Raw genomic sequence first — 27,688 nt, 5'->3', positions numbered from 1 at the left:
GAAAACGATGTAAACCATATGCCACGGCCGTCTCAATCACCAGATCTCAACCCGATTGAACACTGGAGCGGCGCCTGAGACGGCGTTTCCAACCACCATCAACAAAACAACAAATGATAAAATTGCTCGTGGATGAATGTCGTCACATCCCTCCAATAGAGTTCCGGACACTTGCCAAGGTGCATTGAAGCTGTTCTGGCTGGTGGAGGCCCGACGCCCTATTAAGACGCTATATGTTGGTGTTTCCTTCATTTTGGCAGTTACCTGTACATGTACAAACAACCATGGCTAGAGAGAGCCATGTATACTGACAAACACTGTGTGTGTCCGGTATACACACAAACATATTTAGTCAAGAGTCACAAATGACATGAGAAAACAGGCTTATCCAGAGTGACGAGCATATAGCAAAGACACCCCAAGCTAGAGACGGACATGAGATTAAATCAAGAAAGGTGCATGTTTGAATCTTTTGATCATGACATTTCAAATATCCGGACACACACGGCAGATGAACCAGCATTACTACTTTCCCTCATATCTAAAAGCAAAAGTATCCCCTTTCGTTCTGATTCCCGGCTAAATGGACCATGGGATTAATGTAGCCGACGTGTCGATTTCCAATATCCCTCCAGCCCTGTGCTGCTGCCGAGGTCAGGGGAGGAGCAGAGCAGAGTGGCCAGGTAGACAGGGACACCCAGCCATCTATCCTCATTTGGGCCCTGACTCCTCATCAGAGAACAGACAGAGGGTCACCTTCACATGGAAGGGGGTGAGGTGGGGCGGGGTGTTGAACTAAACTTCAGAGAGAGCGAGAGGTCCTACAGTAGCTTGCATCCTACATTCTCTTTTCTAGGAAATGATCCAAGGACACAAACACAATTAAATAGGTGTTACAATAGCACAGGTGCCATTCTCCTTTCCAGTCATGTGAGATCAGTGATTAGGACGCGAGGGAGGAAGGTTTGGAACCCCACTCTCCCCCCAACGTTTGTCTGAAGCCTCTACAGGGACCAAGCCCCCCCCCCCCCCCCTTCAGACAGGGCAGGTGGAGGGAGAGAGGGAAGGTTTGTCTGTACGGGGAGCAGAGGAGGCTGGTGGGAGTAGCTATAGGAGGACAAGGCTCAATGCAATGGCTGGAACGGAGTTAATGGAACAGTATCAAACACGAACATATGAAAACCACGTTTGACTCATTTATTTCATTCCAGCCACTAGAATGAGCCTTTCCTCCTATAGCTCCCCCCACCAGCCTCCACTGGGATGCCCTAGGGCATGTGGGTTTCGTAACTGATACTGAATGGTGATTTTAAAAAGGTCTTAGACGGTTAGGATCCAATCTTCAGCCGGACAGAGACAACCTAGCCTTTGCCGCGAGGCCCGACATTTCCCCTCAGACACAATTAAACAAGCGCAGAGGCTGGGCAGAACGGTAGACAGGGAGAAAAGGGGAGAAAATACAGGAGGAAACCTCCCGCACTCTAGACACACACAGGGGATTGTGTGAGTAAGAGAAAATGTGTGTGTGTGTCTCGGTGTCTGCGTGCATATGTGGTGCAAGTCCCAGTTGGCGTGATCAGTGGTCATCCCACAGGAATGTGCAAAGAGAGCGTATTTCATTCATGGAGTAGGAGGTAATGATGGGGGAGAGGCGCGGGAAGGAGAGAGAATTAAAAAAGGAAACCGGGAGAAAGGACCAGCGAAATAAATAAACTATAGTTCCTAGCAACCACATTATTCAACAAAGCAGGAGTATAGAGAGTACGAGACAGAGAAAGAGGTGGGAGACGGAGAGAGAGAGAGAGAGAGTGTCAATGACACATTGTTAGTTAAATCGGGGAGCAGGTTCAGCAGAGCACACATATCCATAATTAATTGGCTTTAGAAATAAACACACACACACGTACACACACGTACACACACACACAGCATTGAAGCACGGGGAAACGCAGGGGTGCATTATTCAATAGTGAGCCATTTCCAGATGGCTGCCATGGGATCTGAATGGAGCATAGGCCTGTTTTACACTGTCTGGACCACTGAGTGTGACTGACAGCTCTGCCACGCTCTGTCTGCTTAGCACTAGCTCTGTGTGTATATTTGTGTGCTCCTGGGTGTGTGAGCAGGTGGGGCTCTGTGTGTGTGTGTGTGTGTGTGTGTGTGTGTGTGTGTGCGAGGGGGGGGGGGGGGGGGGGGGCTCCGGTGTATCAGAGAGGATCTTGCGCACTCAAGGAGGTTGATGAGAAACCGCTCATTATTGGGACCGAGCGAGAAAGGCAGGATCTGAGGGAAGAGTAGGTGTTTGTATATGTCTATGATAATGTGTGTGTGTCTAACCACATCTCCTAGCTAAGGTTTTGAATCATCTTCACCCTGTCTTCCTACTGCAGAATGTTGAGAGACATGCAAAGAGAGTGGGCCTGTGTGTGTGCGCATGTTCGCATGTGTGTGTGTGTGCATGCGTGAGTGTGTGCGTGCGTGTCGTACCGTTGGTCTTGGGCAGGTTCTTGTGGAACTCCTCCCTGTCGTCCTCATGGAGGATGTTGTAGGCGGAGGTGTTGATGAGCTCCTCCTGTTTGTACTGCAGGTACTGGGTCACGTTGTCAGAGACAAACACAATGCTGCCCTCCCGGTTCACCACAAATAAAAAGCCATCCAGGGCCTGAGGACAGAGGGTGAACACATGAAGAGTCAGTACAACAGGCCAATAAGAGGCCAGACGGTACAGACAGCCAATCAAAGAGGAGAGTCGTGACCTTTGACCTCACCTGCAGCAGGAGCGGCCCCAGGTGGTCCTTGTCGATGACCCCCTGTCCCGTGGAGGACACATCTGACTTCTGAACATCGTCATCGTTGGAGGACGCTTTGCCTGGACGAAGGAAGGAGAGCGTTCAGTCAGATATACACTACCGTTTAAACGTTTGGGGTCACTTAGACATTTTCCATGAAAATGAAAGAAATGAGTTGCAAAATGAATAGGAAATATAGTCAAGACGTTGACAAGGTTATAAATAATGATTTTTAATTGAAGTAATAATTGTGTCCTTCAAACTTTGCTTTCGTCAAAGAATCCACCATTTGCAGCAATTACAGCCTTGCAGACCTTTGGCATTCTACATTGTTGAGGTAAACTCATGCTTCCTGAAGCACCTCCCACAAGTTGGATTTGCTTGGTGGGCACACTACCATACGGTCAAGCTGCTCCCACATCAGCTCAATAGGGTTGAGATCCGGTGACTGTGCTGGCCACTCCATTATAGACAGAATACCAGCTGACTGCTTCTTCCCTAAATAGTTATTGCATAGTTGGGGGTGCTGTGCTTTGGGTTGTCCTGTTGTAGGAGGAAATTGGCTCCAATTAAGCGCCGTCCACAGGGTATGGCATGGTGTTGGTGTGGTGTTGGTATGGCATGGGGCAAAATGGAGTGAAAGCCTTCCTTCTTCAAGATCCCTTTTACCCTGTACAAGTCTCCCACTTTACCACCACCAGAGCACCCCCCCCCCCAGACCATCACATTGCCTCCACCAAGCACTCCTCCAGCATCTTTTCATTTTTTCTGCATCTCACGAATGTTCTTCTTTGTGATCCGAATACCTCAAACTTAGATTTGTCTGTCCATAACACTTTTTTCCCAATCTTCCTCTGTCCAGTGTCTGTGTTCTTTTTCCTATCTTAATCTTTTATTTTTATTGGCCAGTCTGAGATATGGCTTTTTCTTTGCAACTCCCGGAGCATCCCGGAGTCTCCTCTTTACAGTTGACGTTGAGACTGGTGTTTTACGGGTACTATTTAATGAAGCTGCCAGTTGAGGACTTGTGAGGCATCTGTTTCTCAAACTAGACATTCTAATGTAGTTGTCCTCTTGCTCAGTTGTGCACCGGGGCCTCCCACTCCTCTTTCGATTCTGGTTAGAGCTAGTTTGCGCTGTTCTGTGAAGGGAGTAGTACACAGCGTTGTACGAGATCTTCAGTTTCCTGGCAATTTCTCGCATGGAATAGCCTTCATTTCTCAGAACAAGAATAGACTGAGTTTCAGAAGAAAGTTATTTGTTTCTAGCCATTTTGAGCCTGTAATTGAACCCACAAATGCTGATGCTCCAGATCATCAACTAGTCTAAATAAGGCCAGTTTTATTGCTTCTGTAATCAGCACAACAGTTTTCAGCTGTGCTGACATAATTGCAAAAGGGTTTTCTAATGATCAATTAGCCTTTTAAAAGGATAAACTTGGATTAGCTAACAAAACGTGCCACAGGAGTGACGGTTGCTGATAATGGGCCTGTACGCAAATGTAGATATTTCATAAAAAATCTAGTTTCCAGCTACAATTTAAAACATTAACAATGTCTACACTGTATTTCTGATCAATTTGATGTTAATTTAATGGACGAAAAATGTGCTTTTCTTTCAAAAACAAGGACATTTCTAAGTGACCCAAAACTTTTGAACGGTAGTGTACCTCAGTTTACAATCAAGTACAAAGTAACAAACATCTTCTGTATAAGTGTGTGTGCGAATAAGAAAACATTTCAAGTGTGAAGAGCAGCGCTGTGAAAGGCGTAAACACTAAACACAGATCTGTGTCACTCAACATTCAAATCCACTTATTAGAGCTCCAACAACCACCAGGGGTCAGCGTTTCTCATTTTCCCCTCCGCACAAAGCACCAGGTAAGGGGAGCAACATCCATATGCAGGCTTCTCTAAGGAGCGATGGGGCTGAGACCAGGCCATGGCTGGGTGTAGACCAGAGCAGTGTAGTGTAGTGTACGCTGTGCACTAGGTAAAATCCTTCCTTCCTTCCCGCCTCCATGCTTTATATTCAGCGGGAGACTCTAGAGGGACTCGCTGAATGGCATGCATGCAGAGACCCAGGCAGGCACCAGGCAGCAGCAGTATTAATGCTGAGGCTGTCTGGAGCTGGGCTACAGGAATCATTCCATCTGATTAGGTCCCAGGGGGGAGAGAGAGCCAACACAAAGAAACACAGCCACTGCTGCCTGCCTGCCGCCAGCTCCGCTCTGAAGGTAGAGAGACAGAGAGAGAGAAGAGGGGGGTGGCAGAGTGAGGGGGAGGTGGGGGAGAGATAGAGACAGAAAGGTAGAGCAAGGGAGAGGGGGGGGTAGACAGGGAAGAGGGGTAGGGCAGAGGGAGGGAGGGAGAGAGAGGAGGATACGCTCCAGTGGTTTCCTCAATATCTTAAGATGCTAGGAGCAACCTGAGGATGCTACACTTTATTGGACTGAAATACAGAGGAGGCCAAAATGGCAAGCTGGAAGGAGGAGGGAGGAGGAGCGAGTGAACTAGTGCAGGATAACGTCGGAGAGAGGAAAGACAAGGGTAGAGGTAGACAGAAAGATAAAGCGATTGAGAGAAAGTAAGAGACAGAGAGAGAAAGAGTGTAAGAGGGAAAGGAAGAAAGAGAAAGAGGACAAATAGAGAGAAAGAAAGAAACAGACAGAGGGGTAAAAAGTGAAACCCAATGCCACTTCATTATTCACTTCCGGTAACTATGGCAACCAGTCTCCAGCAAGTCACCGCCAGCTGTACCCTCTTCCCCTTTCTGTCGAGGTGGCAGAGACCAACTGTCACCTCCCCCAGCCTCAGTCTCTGTCTCAGTTCATGCCACCTCCCACCCACTCCATTAGGCTCTGATAGATCTAGGACACTAAACTGACCTCAGATCAGTGTCTGCTTGGACCAACTTCAGCCTGCTACTCCATGCTGGTACCCCAGCCAGTGCCAATCTAATGGGGGAATGAAACGCGCTCAAAAGTACAATAAAAGTCAGTGTTGTAGTACTCGAGACCAGTCTCACACATGAGTGTCTCGGTACTCGGTATTGACTTGAGACCAGCCGAGTAAAAAACATAATTATCAGCTTCCATTCAATCATCGCAGAAAACCACTTCGCCAGGCCAAATATACAGCGCATTCGGGGAGTATTCAGATCCATTCCCTTTTTCCACATTTTGTTAAGTTACAGCTTTATTCTAAAATTGATTAAATAACACATTTTCATCATCAATCTATACACAATAACCCATAACGACAAAGCAAAAACACATTTTTATTCATTTTTGCACAAACAAATCTGAAATACCTTGTTTAAGTAAGTATTCAGAGCTCAGGTGTATCCTGTTTCCATTGATCATCCTTGAGATTTCCTACAACTTGATTAGAGTCCACCTGTGGCAAATTCAATTGATTGGACATGATTTGGAAAGGCACACACCTGTCTATATAACGTCCTACAGTCGAAAGTGCATGTCAGAACAAAAACCAAGCCACGAGGTCAAAGGAATTGTCCGTAGAGCTCCGAGACTGGGTTGGGTCGAGGCCTAGATCCGTGGAAGGGTATCAAAAACTGTCTGCAGCATTGAAGGTCCCAAGAACACAGTGGCCTCCATCATTCTTAACCTGTCTAGGACTGGGGTTCCGCTAACCCCGTTCCACTAGCGGAACCCCTTGCCAACAGCCAATGAAATTGCAGGGCGCCAAATACAAATCAACAGAAATCTCATAAATCACATTTCTCAAACATACAAGTATTAGGCACCATTTTAAAGATACAATTCTCGTTAATCCAGCCACAGTGTCTGATTTCAAAAATGCTTTACAGCGAAAGCTCCACAAACGATTATGTTAGGTCACCACCAAGTCACAGAAAAACCCAGCCATTTTTCCAGCCAAAAAGAGGAGTCACAAAAAGCACAAATAGAGATAAAATGAACTAATTCACTAACCTTTGATGATCTTCATCAGATTTTTTGATAAAGTTCATATTTATATCCAAAAATCTTATTTTACATTGGCGTTTTATGTTCAGTAGTTCCAAAACATGCAGTGATATTGCAGAGAGCCACATGAATTCACAGAAATACTCATTATAAATGTTGATGAAAATTCAAGTGTTATGCATGGAACTTTAGATACACTTCTCCTTAATGCAACCGCTGTGTCAGATTTCAAAAAAACTTTACGGAAAAAGCATAATCTGAGTACGGCGCTCAGAACCCAAACCAGCCAAAATAAATATCTGCCATGTTGCGCAGTCAACATTAGTCATAAATAGCATTATAAATATTAACTTACCTTTGATGATCTTCATCAGAATGCACTCCCAGGAATCGCAGTTCCACAATAAATGTTTGTTTTGTTCAATAATGTCCATCATTTATGTCCATTTATGTCCAAATAGCTTCTTTTGTTAGGGCGTTTGGTAAACAAATCCAAAAAGTTCAAAAAGTTATATTACAGGTCGAAGAAACTTGTCAAACTAAGTATAGAATCAATCTTTATGATGTTTTTATCATAAATGTTCAATAATGTTACAACCGGAGAATTACATTGTCTGTAGAAAAGCAATGGAACGAGAGATACCTCTCATGTGAAATGCACGTGACTGAGTACGAGGCTGCAGGCAGACCCCTTAGTCAAACAGCTCCCATCCGGCCCCCCTTCACAGGAGAAGCCTGAAACAACGTTCTAAAGACGGTTGACATCTAGTGGAAGCCTTAGGAAGTGCAACATAACCCATATCCCACTGTGAATTCGATAGGGGCTGAGTTCAAAAACTACAAACCTCAGATTTCCCAATTCCTGTTTGGATTTTTTCTCAGGTTTTTGCCTGCCATATGAGTTATGTTATACTCACAGACATCATTCAAACAGTTTTAGAAACTTCAGAGTGTTTTCTATCCAATACTAATAATAATATGCATATATTAGCATCTGGGACTGAGTAGGAGGCAGTTTACTCTCGGCACGCTATTCATCCAAAAGTGAAAATGCTGCCCCCTATCCAAAAGAAGTTAAATGGAGAAAGTTTTGAACCACCAAGACTCTTCCTAGAGCTGGCCACCAGTCTGAGCAATCGGGGGAGAAGGGCCTTGGTCAGTGAGGTAACCAAGAACCCGATGGTCAGCTCCAGAGTTCCTCTATGGAGATGGAGAACCTTCCAAAAAGGACAACCACCTCTGCAGCATTTTACCAATCAGGCCTTTATGGTAGAAGGGCCAGATGGAAGCCACTCCTCATTAAAAGGACATGACAGTTTGCTTGGAGTTTGAAAAAGGCACCAAAGGACTCAGACCATGACAAACAAGATTCTCTGGTCTGATGAAACTAAGATTGAACTCTTTTGTCTGAATGCCATGAGTCACGTCTGGAAGAAACCTGGCACCATCCCTACGGTGAAGCATGGTGGTGGCAGCATCATGCTGTGGGGATGTTTTTCAGCGGCATGGACTGGGAGACAAGTCAGGATCGAGGCAAAGATGAACGGAGCAAAGTACAGAGAGATCCTTGATGAAAACCTGTCCCAGAGCGCTCAGGACCTCAGACATGGGCGAAGTCTCCGAATGTCCTTGAGTGGCCCAGCCAGAGCCCGGACTTGAACCCAGTCGAACATCTCTGGAGAGACCTAAAAATAGCTGTGCAGCAACGCTTCCCATCCAACCTGACAGAGCTTGAGAGGATCTGTATCGAATAAAAGGAGAAACTCCCTAAATACAGGTGTGCCAAGATTGTAGCGTCATACCCAAGAAGACTCAAGGCTGTAATCGCTGCCAAAGGTGCTTCAACAAAGTACTGAGTAAAGGGTCTGAATACTTATGTGAAAGTGATATTTCAGTTTTAGATTTTTTTATACATTTGCAAACACTTCAAAAAACCTGTTTTTGCTTTGTCATTATGGGGTATTGTGTGTAGATTGATGAGGGAAAAACGATTTAATCAATTTTAGAATAAGGCTGTAACGTAAGAAAGTGTGGAAGAAGTCAAGGGATCTGAATACTTTCCGAATGCGCTGTATACACTCCTTTCCTGAAACATGAATATCTTAACAGCCTTTATATCTATTATAGACATGTTTCTGCAGTGGTGAACCTATAGGTCTTCAGTGAGACAGGTTAGTAGAGTGGTGAACCTATAGGTCTTCAGTATGTGACAGGTTAGTACAGTGGTGAACCTATAGGTCTTCAGTGTGTGACAGGTTAGTACAGTGGTGAACCTATAGGTCTTCAGTGTGAGACAGGTTAGTACAGCGGTGAACCTATAGGTCTTCAGTGAGACAGGTTAGTAGAGTGGTGAACCTTTAGGTCTTCAGTATGTGACAGGTTAGTAGAGTGGTGAACCTATAGGTCTTCAGTATGTGACAGGTTAGTACAGTGGTGAACCTATAGGTCTTCAGTGTGTGACAGGTTAGTACAGTGGTGAACCTATAGGTCTTCAGTGAGACAGGTTAGTAGAGTGGTGAACATATAGGTCTTCAGTGTGACAGGTTAGTAGAGTGGTGAACCTATAGGTCTTCAGTGTGAGACAGGTTAGTACAGCGGTGAACCTATAGGTCTTCAGTGAGACAGGTTAGTACAGTGGTGAACCTATAGACCTTCAGTTTGTGACAGGTTAGTACAGTGGTGAACCTATATGTCTTCAGTGTGTGACAGGTTAGTAGAGTGGTGAACCTATAGGTCTTCAGTGAGACAGGTTAGTACAGTGGTGAACCTATAGACCTTCAGTGTGTGACAGGTTAGTACAGTGGTGAACCTATAGGTCTTCAGTGTGACAGGTTAGTAGAGTGGTGAACCTATAGGTCTTCAGTGTGTGACAGGTTAGTATAGTGGTGAACCTATAGGTCTTCAGTGTGTGACAGGTTAGTACAATGGTGAACCTATAGGTCTTCAAGTGTGTGACAGGTTGGTGATTCTGAAAGGACAGCAACCGTAATACTAGGTCACTCATGTAGAGTGCACTTTTTGTAAAACACAAAGAGCCAGTGGTGTAGTGGAGGGTATACGCAGGTATAAACACTTGTTTTTCAGTGGGCATTGCGTATACTTCCTTACTGATGCGTATCAAAGTAGTGTAGTGGAGGTATACAACTTAATTTTGAACCTTTATTTAACTAGGAAAGTCAATTAAGAAATTCTTATTTACAAGGACGGCCTATTATGCAGTACAATAGAGAATTATTGTCAGACAATAACAGAGACTGAGCAGTTCACTTTAATTACCTGTAACAGTTACACAACCACAGTTTCTGTCATACACAGAGAGACAGACACAGCCAATGACATGCACATAATGCCATGCCAAAGTTCCCCCAAACAAATACCAACAGCAAAGGCTGTGAAATAAAGTGGGAGATATATGAGTGATGGATGCTCTGTGGCTCAGTGCACCTGGGCCCTGGGAGAGAGACACGTGTGAGATCTGTACAGCTCTCTAGGGAGACTCAATTGCATACTCCTCACGTCCTCTCTCCTCGCCTCCTTCTCGAAACCCATTGGAGGAGAAGGTCAGAGGGAAGGGACCTCTGGCTTTCTCATCCAATGGGTTTTGAGAAGGAGGCGAGGAGTATGCAATTGAGCTTCTCCTCTCCTCTCCTCTCCTCTCCTCTCCTCTCCTCTCCTCTCCTCTCCTCTCCTCTCCTCAGGCCCAGCTGCTCTGGGGGAGAGACACAGCCAGGGCTCCAGCCCTCTTACAGACTTGCTCTACACTATCAGTTCTTACTGCCTCCCTCATAGACCAGCTGGCTTTCCAGTGCTACTCCAGTGCTCACATCTGTTCACATCTGCAAGGCTACCATCAAGGCCAACAACACTCCAAAGGCTTTACATGCACTAACAACATTGGGAGCCACAGATTTCGGATGACATGATAGAAGTAGTGGTAATGGTTTTAGTATTAGTCCAGTCCACATGCGCTGACCAAAAGCAGTACACTACATAGGGAATAGGTGCCATTTCTGACATAGCCACAGTACTGTTTCTGAGATAGCCATGTCTAGCAGTGGTACTGTGTAGTCAGTGAAAGTCCAAACACACCAAGACAGTTGTGAAGAGGGGACGACAAAGCCTATTCCCCCTCAGGAGACTGAAAAGATTTGGCATGGATCCTCAGATCCTCAAAAAGTTCTACAGCTGCACCATCGAGAGCATGGTTGCATCGCTGCCTGGTATAGCAACTGCCCGGCCTCCGACCGCAAGGCACTACAAAGGGTAGTCACCGGGGCCAAGCTTAATGCCATCCAGGACCTCTATACCAGGCGGTGTCAGAGGAAGGCCCTCCCTAGTCATAGACTGTTCTCTCTGCTACCGCGCAGCAAGCGGTGCTGAAGTGCCAAATCTAGGTCCAAAAGGCCATAAATCTTCTTATGGCTTGGGGGCAGTATTCGACATCTGGATGAGAAGTGTGCCCAAAGTAAACTGCCTGTTACTCAGTCCCAGAAGCTAGGATATGCATATACATCTTGGTAGATTTGGATAGAAAACACTCTAAAGTTTCCAAAACTGTTAAAATAAGGTCTGTGAGTATAACAGAACTGATATGGCAGGCGAAAACCTGAGGAAAATCCATCCAGGAAGTTTTTTGTTTTGTTGATGTGGTATTTTCAATTGAATGCCTATAAAGTATCTAATGGGTTAGGACCCAGGTTGCATTTCCTATGGCTTCCACCAGATGTCAACAGTCTTTAGACATTGTTTCAGGCTTGTTGTCTGAAAAATGAAGAAGAATGGGACCTTTCTGTCAGTGGACTGTAAAATCATGCAGTGCTGGTTTGCGCGCATGACTGAGTGCGCGCCCTTCGTTGTTTTTCATTTCTATTAAATACACTATTGTCCGGTTGAAATATTATCGGTTATTTAGACAATTGACAACCTGAGGTTTAATTATAAACATCGTTTGACATGTTTCGACGAACTTTACCGGTACTATTAGGATGTATTCGTCTGCATGTTTTGACCACCTTTGAGCGCCAACAAAACTGAGTTTTTGGGATATAAAGAGGGACTTAATCGAACAAAACAAACATTTATTGTGTAGCTGGGACTCTTGTGACTGCAACCAGATGAAGATCTTCAAAGGTAAGTGATTAATTTTATCTCTATTTATGACTTTCGTGACTCCCCTACTTGGTTGGAAAATGTTTGTATGCTTTTGTAAGCGAGACGCTGTCCTCAGATAATTGCATGGTATGCTTTTGCCGTAAAGCCTTTTTGAAATCTGACAAAGCGGCTGGATTTACAAGAAGTTCATCTTTAAGCCGATGTACAACACTTGTACTTTTATGAATGTTTATCATGACTATTTCTGTATTTTGAATTTGGCGCTCTGCAATTTCACCGGATGTTGTCGAGGTGGGTCGCTAGCGGAACGTCTGCGCCAGAAAGGTTAACAGCTTCTACCCCCAAGCCATAAGACTCCAGAACACCTAATCAAATGGCTACCCAGACTATTTGCATTGTCCCCCCCCCCCCCCCCCCTTTCACGCTGCTGCTACTCTCTGTTTACTACCTATGCATAGTGACTTTAACTATACCTACAAGTACAGAGGGTTCAATCAGGACTCATTTGTGGATGAGATTAAGAATGTGCAATGGTTATAAGTGTGTAGTAAGGATGATCCTGAAATGTCACTAAGTTTGTTTATGAAATCATTTCTGAGTATAGCTGATAAGCACGCCCCTTTAAGAAAATGCACTGTGAGGTTAAATGGTGCCCCATGGATTGATGATGAGTTGAGAAATGTAATGATTCAACGTTATGATGCCCAAAAAGTAGCAGATAAATCTGGTACTTTGTTTGATAACCAAAGTTATTGTAAATTAAGAAATCTTGTGACCAATCTAAAACAAAGGAAAGAAGAAGGGATTCGATCAGCACAAAATTGAGGAAGTAAAGGGTGATGGGAAAAAGCTGTGGAGAACGTTATTATGGGTAGGAATTCAAACATGTCCGCCTCTTTTGTTGAATCAGAGGGTATATTTATTACAAAACCACATGACATCGCAAACTACTTTAATGAATATTTTACAGGCAAAGTGGACTTGTTGAGGAATGCTTTGATTCCAATTGATGGCTCCATGTCATATACCCTTATAAAATATTGTATCATGAAGGAGAGGCAATGCAGGTCCAAATTTCATCAAGTAGAAAGGGAAGAGATAGAAAGGATGCTGCTGTCTCTTTCGGATGACAAGTCACCTGGTACAGATAATCCGGACACCAAAATACTTCGTTACCGCTAACCAAATATCTACAACAATCTCTCATATTTTTTATAAGTGCTTGATGTATGGGGTGTGCCCAGAAGTCTGGAAAGAGTCAAATGTTTTTCCACTACCTAAGGATAAAAAAATATGCATTCACTGGTCCTAATAGTCGTCCTATAAGCTTGCTGCCAGTGTTAAGTAAATTATTGGAAAAAATTGTATCTGTACAAATCAAGGATTATTTCTCATGTAATGGTATGATAACGGGTTTCCAACATGCATACAAAGAAGGGCATTCTACGAGTACAGCCTTAGCACAAATGACAGATGATTGTTTAAGAGTATGGATGCTAGGAGGTTAGTTGGTGCAGTGTTGCTGGATTTCAGTGCTGCTTTTGATGTAATTGGTCATGAACTGTTACTAGGAAAAATCAAATGTTATGGTTGTATGGATACAGCTCTATCCTAGATGGAAGGCTATCTATCCAGGAGAAGACAAAAAGTGTAGTAAATATATACATTGTGGTGTTCCTCAAGGAAGCTGCCTAGGCCCACTGCTCTACTCTATCTTTACTAATGATTTACCTTCAGTAATGAACAAAGCAAGAGAGGCCATGTATGCTGATGACTCAACAATGTATAGTGCAGCATCAGAATGTAATGAGCTAACAGATGTCCTGAGCAGTGAACTAAGAATGGTGTCTGAGTGGGTTGATATGAACAAATTGGTGTTGAACATTTCTAAAACTAAATGTATTGTATTTGGTTCAAGGTATATGCTTGCTGATGACCCCCAATTGAATTTGTCGATGAATAGAATACATATAGAGCAAGTGAAAAAAAAAACTACTTGGCGTCATATTGGACGCAGCTTTATCATGGTCAAAATACAAAGACAATATTGTTATTTAGATGGGTAAGGGAATTGCTGTTACAAGAAAATGTTCAGAGTATGTAACATCTAGCACTCTGAATCAGGTGATTCAATCCCTGGTCCTATCACACTTAGAGTACTGTCTGGTTATATGGTCAATCCCTGGTCCTATCACACTTAGAGTACTGCCCAGTTATATGGTCAATCCCTGGTCCTATCACACTTAAGAGTACTCTCTGGTTATATGGTCAATCCCTGGTCCTATCACACTTAGAGTACTGTCCGGTTATATGGTCAATCCCTGGTTCTATCACACTTAGAGTAGTGTCTGGTTATATGGTAATCTGCAGCAAAGAAAGATCTGAAAAATCTCCAAATGGCTCAAAACAGGGTTGCCAGATTAGCTCTTCATTGTTCTAACCGAATGAATATATTAAAATGCATCAGAATCTCTCATGTCTTCACGTTAAAAGCAAATTACTATCTAATCTTCTGATTTTCTTTAGGAATGTTATATTTAAAATTAAAATACAAGTATTTTTCAGTCCAATTAGTACATATTAGCAACACACATAACCACCAAACTTGACAGGCAAATTCAGGGCAGCTAAAACACCTTAAGCCAAGGACAAATCGCCTTAAATCTACAGTTTATATAGAGCTATAGCTGAATGGAACTCTTTACCAATCCATATTTCTCAGGCAAAAAGTAAATCCACCTTCAAGAAATTTTTTAAATTAAATTAAAAGAACATCTAATGTGATAGACCATATACCTGGACAGGAAATATAAATAACATCTAATGTGATAGACCATATACCTGGACAGGAAATAGAAAGAACATTTAATGCGATAGACCATATGACTGGACAGGAAATAGAAAGAACATCTAATGTGATAGACCATATACCTGGACAGGAAATAGAAAGTATCAACTGAATGTTAAATGTGTTTCCTGTCAGGTATTTTAATTATCTGTAGTCTACTTGTTGAATGTTTGTGAAGTCTTGATAGTGGTTGTTTGTAATTTCTTGTTAATTGGTGTTGGACCCCAGGAAGATTAGCTAGCGTTATGGCATTAGCTAATGGGGATCAAATAAAATGACAAAATTAAAAAAATATTACCTCAATTACCTCGGCTAACCTGTGCCCCCGCACATTGACTCTGTAGCGGTACCCCCTGTATATAGCCTCGCTACTGTTATTTTACTGCTGCTCTTTAATGATTTGTTTTTTTTTACTTATCACTTATTTTTCTTAAAACTGCATTGTTGGTTAAGGGCTTGTATAAGTAAGCATTTCACTGTAAGGTGTACACGCATGTGACAAATAAAATGGGATTTGATTTGAAAGTGATAGATATTACTAATGGGTTAGCCACCACTGCAGTGTGTGTGTGTGTGTGTGTGTGTGTGTGTGTGTGTGTGTGTGTGTGTGTGTGTGTGTCTACTCACCCTGCTCCTTGATCTGTCTGATCTGGCGCACCGTCTCCTTGAGGATAGCACACTTGTCTGGCTTGACGTTGAAGCTGTCGATGTCACTGAGATTGGCAGAGATCAGTTCGGCCAGCTCCTCAATGTATTTACTCTCCTGCTCCCGCCGCCTTCGCTCACACCTACAGGGGGTGACACTGTTTTACTACCGGCATTCACCAACATTATTTACCATTGTTTTATCAGGGTTGTATTCAAACACAAGAAAATGGACTGAAACAGGGAGGGGCTACCTGAAACTGTCCAATGAGAAATACTTGTTTTTGTTTTCCATTGCAAAACGTTTCAAGAAAGTTGGCCTATTTCCAAATAACCTGTTGTTACATGTCCATGGTTAGCGAATCTGAGCAGTCATTGTGTTATTTACAATATAGCATTCTGGGGCATGTGGCTCATTCCGCGTAACCACCATTCTCTAGTTCAGGTATGATTGTATGCATTAATCCTCACACACACACACACACACACACACACACACACACACACACACACACACACACACACACACACACACACACACACACACACACACACACACACACACACACACACACACACACACACACACACACACACACACACACACACACACACACACACACACACACACACACACGCACACACACACACACACACACACTATACCTGTCTTGACTTTGAGGATGCGTTTTCAGACTATTTAAAAATAAACAGATTTCCAACAGGTCAATGTTGAGCTTAACTCAATATCCCAGCCAATAATCAAAATGGTCAAACATTGTGAAACCGGTTGTAAACTGGATCAAACTTTAGTGTAGACTAGATACCTTTAATGTGAATGATTACAACTACTAGAGATCTCCAGATTCAGAAGTCAGGGTTGACTTACAGTAGGCTACATTAAAAAGACTATACACCCTGTTTTAATGTAAATTTGGAAGTTGATTCATAAAATGTATGAACAAAAATGTATCTGACTTGTCAAAATAGATTTGCACTTGTATGTTGTTTTTTTTACATAAAAAAAAAAAAAGAAAATCCCCAAATACCCCCATCGCATGGCCTCACGCCAGCCCCCTACTCACCCCAGACTGGGCGTGTCGCAGGTGGAGAGCTTGCGTTTTCGGTTTTCTGAGCTCAAAGGCTCCATGGAGTTGTCCCCCAGTCCACTCATCGTGTACACATATCAGCACCTGACAGGGACAGGACAAACACACACGCTTAGCCACAGGTCAGATAATGGGAGGGATGGTCAATAAGATGTTGTTAATGTAACTGGGTGGGGAAGAAATTAGAAGGTGTGGAAACCTCCATATATAAACACATCTAACCTTATGGCTGTGGATAATACTCAAACTCAGAGGGAGACACACACACAGACGTGTAGGAGAAGCTTTATGCTAAATATCCAACCTCCAGGGTACTCTTATGCAAATCACGCTATTGGCACAATATGAAAAATCTATATTGCATCGTCTGCCTCCTCCTCTCGGGGTAGAGTGTGTGTATGACCTCGCGCACACACGCAGACACACAAGGATTAGCAGTGTCTCCGACAGTAAGACACGCTGCACGACTAACCCTGTTAGACTGCAGTCTGTCTCCTACAATGCATCTCACTCGGTCTACAGGAATGTAGGCTGTCTAAGGTGGAGAGGGGCGGGGAGGGTTGAGGAAGAGAAGTGAGGAAAGGAGAAGCTGGCAGCATGAAGTCCACGCTGATTGGTCCATTTATTTACCAGTGACGCTGGAGAAAGGTAGGAGGGAGGGAAAGAGAGAGAGAGAGAGAGAGGAAGAGGGGGCAGAGGGAGAGAATGCAAAAGGAGGGGAAGTGAATGAGGTGAGAGAGAGAGAAAGGATGAGAGCAAGAGGATAGAGAGTGAGATCAGTGGCGATCCCCTACAAACACACCGCTTCGATACAGCAGGTCAGGAGTATTAGGTTAAGGCTACAAAAAGTCACTTGTGGTCGGAGCGGTGTGTTTTTAGGGAGTCCCAAGCAGTGGAAACAGAGGAGAGGAGAGAGGGAAGCAGAGAGGGGAGATGGAAAAGTGTAGTGAAGGGGAGGGAGCAAGAGGGAGAGGAGGGAAGAGAGTGAGAGAAGGCGTGGAAGGGATATGGAGGAGAGAGAGAGAGAAGAAAAGGAGGGATGCAGTGCACGATCAGGAGGAGAACCACACTCCAGTGCCCTTCTTAACCTTCCCAGCAAGTGCATCATTTTTATTCCATTGATTACATGGTTACCCTCTGACCGACATGCATGAAGCCTCTACTGAATAGAAAAGCAAGCCACCAGACGGAAAGGAACAGTGTTGCCATTCTATAATTCTATCCGTTTGTTTTGCAGATATTGTTTGTAATATTTCTTAGGAGTAATCTTTATCAATCAGTTGGATTTCAATATTTTCAAGGACATTCGATTGGCATGACAAAAAGAAAAGAAAAGAGTGCGTTTATTGCCTCGTCATCCCAGCTGTGCCAAATAGTGCACTGTAACGTTCTAAAAGATAGCCCACTAAAATGGCTTGTGAACAGACGTTCTACCCTGCCTATTCATTCGATCATGCCCGCTGGTCTGACATCATCACTTAAATCAGGGATGGACAACTTTGATGGGGGTGGAGGCCACATAAAAAAATGGCTCAACTCATAATTAGGGGCCGCAGTGGCTTGCGGGTCTGCGTACCCACATCCATAACCGCCCACCTTGCCAGCAAAACATTTGAGCAACCCCCCTCTTGACAGCGGAGAGACATATTGTTGTCGTTGTTCATTTCCTGCAATTCTACACATTTTGTCATAGGGCGGAGAGACATTTTCTCCAGTTTTAAATATGATATCTGAGTGAGAGTGACTAACAAAATCAATGGGGGCCCCCGGTCGGTATTTCCACGATTAAGACTACTACAAGTTTAGATAGCGGGCCGCTAAACTAACTTACCAATCTAAAAGACTTTAGCTGACATGGGCTAATTGAGTGACTATCAGCGACTGATATAAGAGAAAAACTGATGATGCACAATCAAATTTCAAAATCGCACCTTGCGGGCCACAACCACCCAACCAGCCAGTTGCCCATCTCTGACCTAAATGAACATGTCTAAATGTGAAATCAATCAAATGGAAAAGCAGCCAATGGAGCTCCATGACGTTGGAAGGTGGTGTGATGCTCCTCCTCCCTCAGTACTATATTGGTTTCCACTCCAGACAACAACATTGACCTTAATTGGGAAGCGTCATACTGTAGCTCTGTATGTAGGGAAACACGTGATTATGTGGCAAAAAAAAAAGGTTTCACTCTGAGGAATTCACAAGCAGCTTTGTTTAGAACACGCTCACTCAGTCCCACCCTCCCTCCCTCCCTCCCTCCCTCCCTCCCTCCCTCCCTCCCTCCCTCCCTCCCTCCCTCCCTCCCTCCCTCCCTCCCTCCCTCCCTCCCTCCCTCCCTCCCTCCCTCCCTCCCTCCCTCCCATACGTGTTTCCTTCAATCTATCCATCCCCGTCAACCCTTCCCTTGTCCTACCTGCTTTCCTATCTGTCTGTCTGTCTGGGAGGTGGAGAGGAAAGGGGGAGGGATTAAAGAGAGGCAGTGGAGAGCTCAGAGGAGGCGCTTAGAACTAGAGCTAAAGGAAGGGTTTAACTGAAGCCCTCTTCCATCAATCCTGATCATGCCTGCCTGCATGCCTGCCTGCCTATTGATAGAGTTCTCAAAGAGAGAGAGAAAGAGACCGAGAGTGAGAAAGAGAGGGAAAAGGGGGAGAGAGAGATGGCTCCAGCGTTCTAATTACAGTGAATGAGGCGGCCCCAGAGGATGACTGATTAGGAGGGCTGCTGAATGCCCCAGGGAAATGGGTCACCTCCAGTGTGGCGTGAGACACCCATCCACCCGCTCTTCCAGAGGAGTGCAGGGAGTAAAGTCAATTACACACCAAAGACACTGGGGCCTGGTGGCACACTGGGAAGCAGGGGGGCTGTGGTGGTTACTGGGTATGGTACAGGGGGGAAGAGAGGGTGGGATGGGAAGGGGAGGACGATTTTGGGAGAAACAGGCCACGACTCCAGAGAGCTACAATGAATGTAAGTAAACGTTGATGAAGTTGTCGTCCACCTCTCTCTCCGAGTGAGCCTCCCTCCATATTTCCCCTGTCTGTCGTTCATCCATTCCACATGCTCCTACTGTAGTTACTGGCATGTGGGCCTTGAGGTCTCCCACATGAGAGTCCAAGGTTAAACTCTGTTTTTTCTTTTTTCAATTAATATTCTGCTCACTTCCATTTGCCCCCCCCCAAAAAATCTAAACACAACAAAATAATTTGTATTACATGTTTTTATGTATAGTATTCATACATAGAACATGAATAGGACATGAGGATAGGACATTAAATAATAAATCCCCAAATACAAGGAACTGAAACACAAAAGTACCCAAGGCCCGAAATTTGGCAGGAATCAACAAGGTAGAAATAAAAACGCGACAGAGGACATAAAAGGCACAGTATGTGAGTATGCAAGGGTGTATATGCGAGGGGAGTGCGGGTGTGTAGGAAGATGGGGTGCCTGTGTGTTTTTTGTGATTAGAAGTGTGATGAGTTAAGGGAATGAGAAAGGAAAATGGTTGCTTTTGCGCAGATATGGAATGTACATTTTCAAATAAAAATATATAGTTGGTTTATTTTTGTCCTATCATGATGACATGGTGCCAACCCTACATCCTAGACACCAACCTGAGCGACCCACCCACTAAGGAGAAGTTTTGTTTCATAGGCCTACTTGCAACTAGCCTACGCAGCCATGACAGAAAGATGAAGGTGGTCAGAGACCCACTAAAGCCGTATCGTCCAGTCAATAATTTGAGGGTAGGTCCAAAAGCCAAAGCCCCGGATGGGTGAGCATAATATACAAGGATGTTCTCAAAGCATCTAATGAGAACCTTGACGACCTCGTACCTAGCCGGTTGGAATTCTGGTGGAATACCCCACCCAGGGGGTGGCAGTGCTGAAAACACTGGCTGCAGTAACCCATGGGAAGGGAGTTATTATTGTGGCCCTGCCTTCACAGAATAATCAAAAGGCCTGACACACAGAGGTGCTTGGGAAGATGGGTCACAACAGAGGACCAGCGTATGTGGGTGTTGGGGGAAGGGGTTTATCGGAGCTCCATTAGCTAGGACTAGATATTGGTTAATTAAATCTGTAGGTCGATCTATAGGTGGAAGGGGAGTAAGGGGCAGAGCTGTTTGTTTGAGAGGGGTGGGGTGAGTCGAGTGTATGCATCCCACATCTGTTGACAAAATCTATGAATTCCTACTGCCAGTCCTTGTTATAGGTAACGATCCTTCGTAGAAGTGCTTATATTATTATGCATATTAATCGTCAATTGTGGGAAGAAATTAAGATATGCAAGATTTTAATATGTATAGATATTTTTCAACAATGTTTTTTAATAATGATGCAGTACAACCGAGGTCAAAACATTAGAAATGATGTTTGCTGCAGATGTAATGGTCGTCGATGGTGGAAGAAGGAGAGGACCAAGGTGCAGCGTGGTATGTGTCCATATTTATTCAAATGAACACGGAAATAACAAAAATAACAAAGAGAAACAACCGAAAACAGTTCTGGCTGGTGCAGACACACAACAGAAAACAATCACCCACGAAACACAATAGGAGAACAGCTGCCTCTGATTGAGAACCATACCAGGCCAAACACAGAAATAGCAAATCATAGAAAAACTAACATAGACAACCCACCCAACTCACACCCTGACCATACTAAAACAAAGACATAACAAAGGAACTAAGGTCAGAACGGGACAGCGGAGCTGGTTCTGTACTGTAGGTGACACCATGTGCTCTTTTTAAAGGATGGGCCCCTATCTCTTAACCTTTTCACATGTGAGTTCCAAATATCTCAAAAGGCCCCAGAGTGAGTTTTTTTAAGTGCATGCTGTCAGAATGCACTCACTGTTCCAAAATGTGATTGTTACGCAACAGGAGAGTTAACCTGCGCTGTCAATTTGAAATTATTTTCTAACAATGTTTTTTTTCTAACAACAATTTGAATGGAGGTGTGTTCCACCTCCTCGTGAATTCACAATGAACTAGCCCATTTCACTGTTGCGGACAATTTATGTTTGAGGATTTACTGAACCGGACAAGCTTATCTCTTCGATGAAAGCCCAAACACCTCCCCAGATTAAAGTATGCAGACATTTGCCCAGTCTAGCACAAACTATTCCCCCCCAGCTAAATTTGACCGCTTGTTTTAGATCAAATCTTTCCTCAGTTAGCTCTAGGACTAATGTAGCCTACATTTTCCAGGTTTGGATGATTGTGTTATGCTGTCGCCACTTCTGTGAACGTCTGAACATTGCATACGTAAACAAACTGGTCACATTCAGGACGTAAAGTCCGAAGGATTGTGTCTGTACATAAGGTTTCTGTGTTTCCAGCTCAAACGTTGACTGTTGCGTCAATCGTAACTGGACGTTCCAAATAAGCGTTCTAAATCACACCGGAGGTTTTAGCAGGTGGAATATTAAGAGGACAAGTAGAGGTTTACTTAGTTGCAGCCACAGTATGCTTAACAGTGTAAATATGGTACGGCTATATGGACGCTCAATTATCATGGTACTTCTTAATAGTAAGTTGACAAACATTTATTATGCTAAGTATAATCAAAACTTGCATCTCATTATGATAAGTGGTAAAATAAATATAGCTAGTTAGAATTGTAGTGGCTTAGCAGATAAGAAATCGCAGTCTTAAATCTTGACTACAGATAAGAAAAGACAATCAGTCTTTACCTGGCTAAAAGAGAAGGAATATAATATATATTTTGTTTACAGGAAACTCATTCTACACCTGTAGACAAAGTTGTATGGGAAAATGACGGGGAGTGGGGGTGAAATATATTTCTCCCATGGGCAAAGAATCCCAAAAGGGGTGATGATATATTAATTAACAATCATTTTGATCCGAATTTGCAAACTGTTGAAACAGATCCACAAGGAAGGTGGATCCTTTTAAATATGCTGTTGGACTATAAATACATTTGTCTTATTAATCTATATCCAAACGATGAAAATATAAAAAAATGTATTGAGCTTACATGACTCAATTAATATGGTGGGAGATTATAATACGGTTTTGAGCACCTCAGCGGAACCGCAAAGAAAATCACACTACAAACCATCACCCTTTTACGGTTACAGAAGTCAACAAATGAGAGCACCAGGGGACACGCAGGGCATGGGTTAACCTCCACATCACCCGAGGAACAGAGGAGGAGTAGGATGAGGGTACGGCGAAAGGCTATCAAAACTGGTCGTCAAGTGCGTTTGGGACAGAGAATAAAAGGAGCAGATCTCTGGGCATGGTAGGATATATTCAGGGCATAATGTACAGACAGGCGTATGGTAGGGTACGGGTACAGTGGAGGTAAACCTAGGCATTGAGTGACGATAAGAGAGGTTGCATCTCTGGACGCACTAGTTATGCTGGGTGAGGTCAGCGCATGTGTTGGAGGTGGGACAAAAGAGGTATCTGAGGCATGTTGAGTGGGACTAGGGGCTCTGCAGTGAACTAAAACAATGATAACTATCCTAAACAACAGAATACAAGGCATATTGACATTAGAGAGAGACATAAAGAGAGGCATAAAGCAATCACAGGTGTTGATTGGGAGAGTTAGCTAATGAACAGTCCAGCAGGCATCAGCCAAGTAGCCAAGTGATCATAGGGTCCAGTGAACAGCAATAGATGAAACAGGGAAGCCGCTAGGTAGTCTTTACTACGCTAGCAAGCGGGAGACATAAAGTTTTTTTTTAAAAGTCAGCAGGCGGGGCTAGTAGAAGCGCCTGCGCCGACGTCCGGAAAAGGCCGGTTGAGGGCACAATGGATGGAATTACGTCAGCAAACCAGTCGTGATGGAAAGGCGGGGCTCCGTGTCGACAAAGGTTCCAGGCCAGTTGGCAAAATAGGTAGTGTAGCTGGAGTAATTTTGTTTGCTAGCCGGGAGATGAGCCTTGCTTGCGGCTAACTGGTGCTAGCTTCGGGACAAGGGCGTTAGCCACTATAGCCACTCGGTAGCAGTTAGCTAGCAGTGATGATCCGATGCAAAGGTCCAGAGCTTACGGCAAGAATCCGGTAGTGTAGTGGATTCTAGTCGTGTTAATGAAGAATCCGGGAGGCATCAGCTGTGTAGCCGAGTGATCATAGGGTCCACTGAGCAGGCCGGGAGGTGGGCCTGGCTCAAGGCTAGCTTCGGGGCTGGGCCACTCGGTGGCAGCCAGCTAGCTGGGATGATCAGGAGTAATGGTCCAGGGCTTACAGCAGGAATCCGGTGTTGTAGTGGAGAAAAACAGTCCGATACCGGCAGGCTGGCAAGTATTATCCAGTCTAAAAGCGGCTGGTGTCTGTGCAAAAGGTAAAGGCCGCTAGCAGTGGCTAACAATGACTAAATAGCTATTATCTAATTAGCTGGTTAGCTTCTGATGGCTAGCTTCTGATGGAGGTTCTGGCTATAAGGTCTAAAAATAGCAGATCCGTATGACATTGGGTGAGGTCGGTTGCCGGAAGGTATATTTAATTTAAAAATGGAAAAAGAGATTGAAAATATATTTAAATATATACATAAAAAAGACAAAAAATACAAAATTTACACAGGAGAAAGACAAACAACGTCTGCACTGCTACGCCATCTTGGATACAAAATTATTTATTATTATTTTCAAAACACAGTTTGTGCCTGTATTTAGTATTCATGCTAGTGAGGGCTGAGAATCCAATCTCACATAGATACATTGTTGCAAAGGGCACCAGTGTCTTAGCGCGATTTGCCAAGGCAGCATACTCTGAGCGCAGCCCAATCCAGAAATCTGGCAGTGGCTTCTGATTAAATAAAATTTTCACATAACCACATGTTGCAATTTCAATGAGACTCTCTTGTTTAGATATGAGTAATTTTCGGGAAAAGTACCTGCGTAATTGCGCACCTAACTCACTCAGGTGCTTAACTATATCACATTTGACATTGTCCGTAAGCTTGAGGTCATTTGCACACAAAAAAATCAGACAATGATGGAAAGACCTGTGTGTTGTCCTGTTAATGCAGACAGAGAAGCGCTCCAACTTCTTAATCGTAGCCTCAATTTTGTCCCGCACATAGAATATACTTGCAGGGGGTCCCTGTAACCCTGTAAAAAATTATCCAGATAGGCCAGTCATGTGAGAAACTCGTCATCATGCAAGAGGTCAGACAAGTGAAAATTATAGTCAGTAAAGGAAACTTTAAGCTGGTCTCTCAATTAAAAAAATACTTTGCCCCTTGATAACCAGCGCACTTCGTATGTTGTAAAAGCGCTACATGCCCATATCCTTGCATAGTGCAGAAAATATACGAGAATTCAGGGGCCTTGCTTTGTCAAAGTTAACCATTTTCAATGTAGTGTCCAAAACGTCTTTCCAGCTGTCAGGCATTCCCTTGGCAGCAAGAGCCTCTCGGTGGATGCTGCAGTGTAGCCAAGTGGCGTCGGGAGCAACTGCTTGCATGCGAGTATCCACTCCACTATGTCTCCCTGTCATGGCTTTTGCTCCATCAGTACAGATACCAACATGTGCGGCAGCTACGTTTGGCTACATACGTTAGTGGAATTTCCGCGAGAGCGCAACGGTTAATGTGATTGGATGTTAATTATTTGACTAGGCTACCTATATTTGACAATTTGTTGTTATTTCGCTGAACACTAGATGGTTTCATTTTATTTTTGGCAGCGAAACGAGGCTACTCAGGCGAGAAAAAAACCTCACCCAAATGTATAGCCCCATTGGAAAATATCATTGTACTGGTTGAAAATGTGAAGAAAAAATATATTATAATAATAAATATTATATATACACAGTTGAAGTCTGAAGTTTACATACACTTAGGATGGAATCATTAAAACTCTTTTCATCCACTCCATAAATTTCTTGTTAAGAAACTATAGTTTTGGCAAGTCGGTTAGGACATCTACTTTGTGCATAACACAAGTAATTCTTCCAACAATTGTTTACAGACGGATTATTTCACTTATAATTCACTAATTCACAATTCCAGATCATTTAAACAAGTATTGGAAAAAATAATTTAAAAACAATTTAAACAAGTATTGGAAAAGATAAAACACTATGAAAAATCTGGGAAACCAGGCCTGGTATTCATAGCTGACTTTGAAAAGGCCTTTGATAAAGTACAACTTGAATTTATATAAAAATGTCTGGACTATTTTAATTTTGGAGGATCTCTTATACAATGGGTTAAAGTTATGTACAGTAACCCTAGGTGTAAAATAGTAAATAACGTCTACTTCTCAGAAACAGGAGTAAAACACGATATGTATTATGGCCATTGAAATGTTAGCTATTAAAATCAGATCCAACAATAGTGTCAAGGGGCTATAAATCCAAGGTTTAAAAACAAACGTGTTCTTGTACGCTGATGATTCGTTTTTTAAAATTTTAAATCCGCAATTTTTGGATCCCTGCACAGCCTCATCAAGGATCTAGAAAATGTTTCTATCCTCTCTGGATTAAAACCAAATCATGATAAGTGCACCATATACACGTATTGGATCTCTAAAAAATACAACTTTTACATTCCTGTGTAGTTCAACAATAAAATGGCCGAGAGTGAAGTGGACATACTCGGTATTCATATCCTGGAAGAAAGGATCTCACTGCAACACATTTTTATTGAAAGTTTGCCAAATCAGATAAGATTTTGCTACCATGGATAGACAACACCTGTCTATTTGTGGAAAAATCACCCTGATTAATTATTTTGTCATATCCCAGTTGACCTATTTACTTATGGCCCTGCCTCCACCAAACGACTTGTTGTTGTTTTTTTAATTATGTGAACAAAAAAATACTTTATTTTATTTGGAACGACAAGCCAAACAAAATTAAACCGACCCAGTTATATAATGAATATGAATTCAGAGAGCAGAAATGAAATATTAAAGCATTGGACCTCTCACTAAAGGCTTCAGTCATACAAAAACTATACTTAAATCTGAACTGGTTCTCTAGCAGATTAGTAATAATGGCTCACCAGGTGTTCAAGAATGGCCCTTTTCCCTTCATTCAGATTACAACCTTTCACTTTCAGTTATATAAAAATGAAATCATCTCTAAAATATTGCTATTTTTAAAACAAGCAACAGAAAGCTGGTTGCAATTTCAGTTTAACCCACCAGAAAAGAGAGAACAAATATGATAAGAAAACTGATGGTTAAACTCAAATATACTTATTGATATAAAAATATTTTGTGAAGAAAAAAAAAAAAAGTATAATCTTTGTAAATGATATCATAAATAGGACTGGTGGAGTTGTCACACATGCAGCTAACAGAAATATATGGAAATGTTTGCTCTATCCAAAATTACAGCCACCTGATTGTAGCAAAAATTGAGGAGGCAAGTGGAAAGGAACTTGTCCGTCAACTCCATGGTACACCCAACTAGTTTTTCAATTTAAAGGACTATACAAAATTATTGCAACCAATAAAATGTTATATATAATACCAGTCAAAAGCTTGGACACACCTATTCATTCAAGGGGTTTTCTTTATTTCTACTATTTTCTACATTGTAGAATAATAGTGAAGACATCAAAACTATGAAATAACACAGGAATCATGTAGTAACCAAAAAAGTGTTAAACAATTCAAAATATATTTCATATTTCAGATTCTTCAAAGTAGCCACCCTTTGCCTTGATGACAGCTTTGCACACTCTTGGCATTCTCTCAACCAGCTTCACATGGAATGCTTTTCCAACAGTCTTGAAGGAGTTCCCACATATCCTGAGCACTTGTTGGCTGCTTTTCCTTCACTCTGCGGTCCAACTCATCCCAAACCATCTCAATTGGGTTGAGGTTGGGTGATTGTGGAGGCCAGGTCATCTGATGCAGCACTCCATCACTCTCCTTCTTGGTCAAATAGCCCTTACAAAGCCTAGAGCTGTGATGGGTTATTGTCCTGTTGAAAAAAATGATAGTCCCACTAAGTGCAAACCAGATGGGATGTTTTTATTTTTGTATTTAACCTTTATTTAACTATGCAAGTCATTTAAGAATAAATTCTTATTTACAATGATGGCCTACACCGGCCAAACCCGGACGAAGCTGAGCCAATTGTGCGCCGCCCTATGGGACTCCCAATCACGTCCGGTTGTGATACAGCATGGATGGTGTATCGCTGCAGAATCCTGTGGTAGCCATGCTGGTAAAGTTTGCCTTGAACTTTAAATAAATCACTGAGTGTCGCCAGCAAAGCACCATCACACCTCCTCCTCCTGGG

At 43.1% G+C, this 27,688-nt stretch overlaps 1 protein-coding gene across 4 annotated transcripts in view; it reads right to left on the bottom strand.

Moving 5' to 3' along the window:
• Positions 1-27,688, bottom strand: part of LOC110531165 (nuclear receptor coactivator 3) — a 126,054-nt gene that overhangs the window by 12,350 nt on the left and 86,016 nt on the right. For all 4 annotated transcript variants that reach the window (XM_036987940.1, XM_036987942.1, XM_036987943.1 and 1 more), the window contains 4 exons: positions 16,429-16,536; positions 15,326-15,486; positions 2,769-2,869; positions 2,488-2,662 (listed from right to left, as the gene is read on the bottom strand). In XM_036987940.1, the coding sequence (XP_036843835.1) occupies positions 2,488-2,662; positions 2,769-2,869; positions 15,326-15,486; positions 16,429-16,517 (526 nt within the window). In that variant the 5' untranslated portion in view covers positions 16,518-16,536. The remainder of the gene's footprint in view (positions 1-2,487; positions 2,663-2,768; positions 2,870-15,325; positions 15,487-16,428; positions 16,537-27,688) is intronic.

The sequence above is a fragment of the Oncorhynchus mykiss genome, chromosome 9 (assembly GCF_013265735.2).
Source record: "Oncorhynchus mykiss isolate Arlee chromosome 9, USDA_OmykA_1.1, whole genome shotgun sequence".
NCBI lineage: Eukaryota > Metazoa > Chordata > Actinopteri > Salmoniformes > Salmonidae > Oncorhynchus > Oncorhynchus mykiss.
Note: the sequence above shows the minus strand (reverse complement) of the source record. Positions and strands in the feature narration are given on the sequence as shown.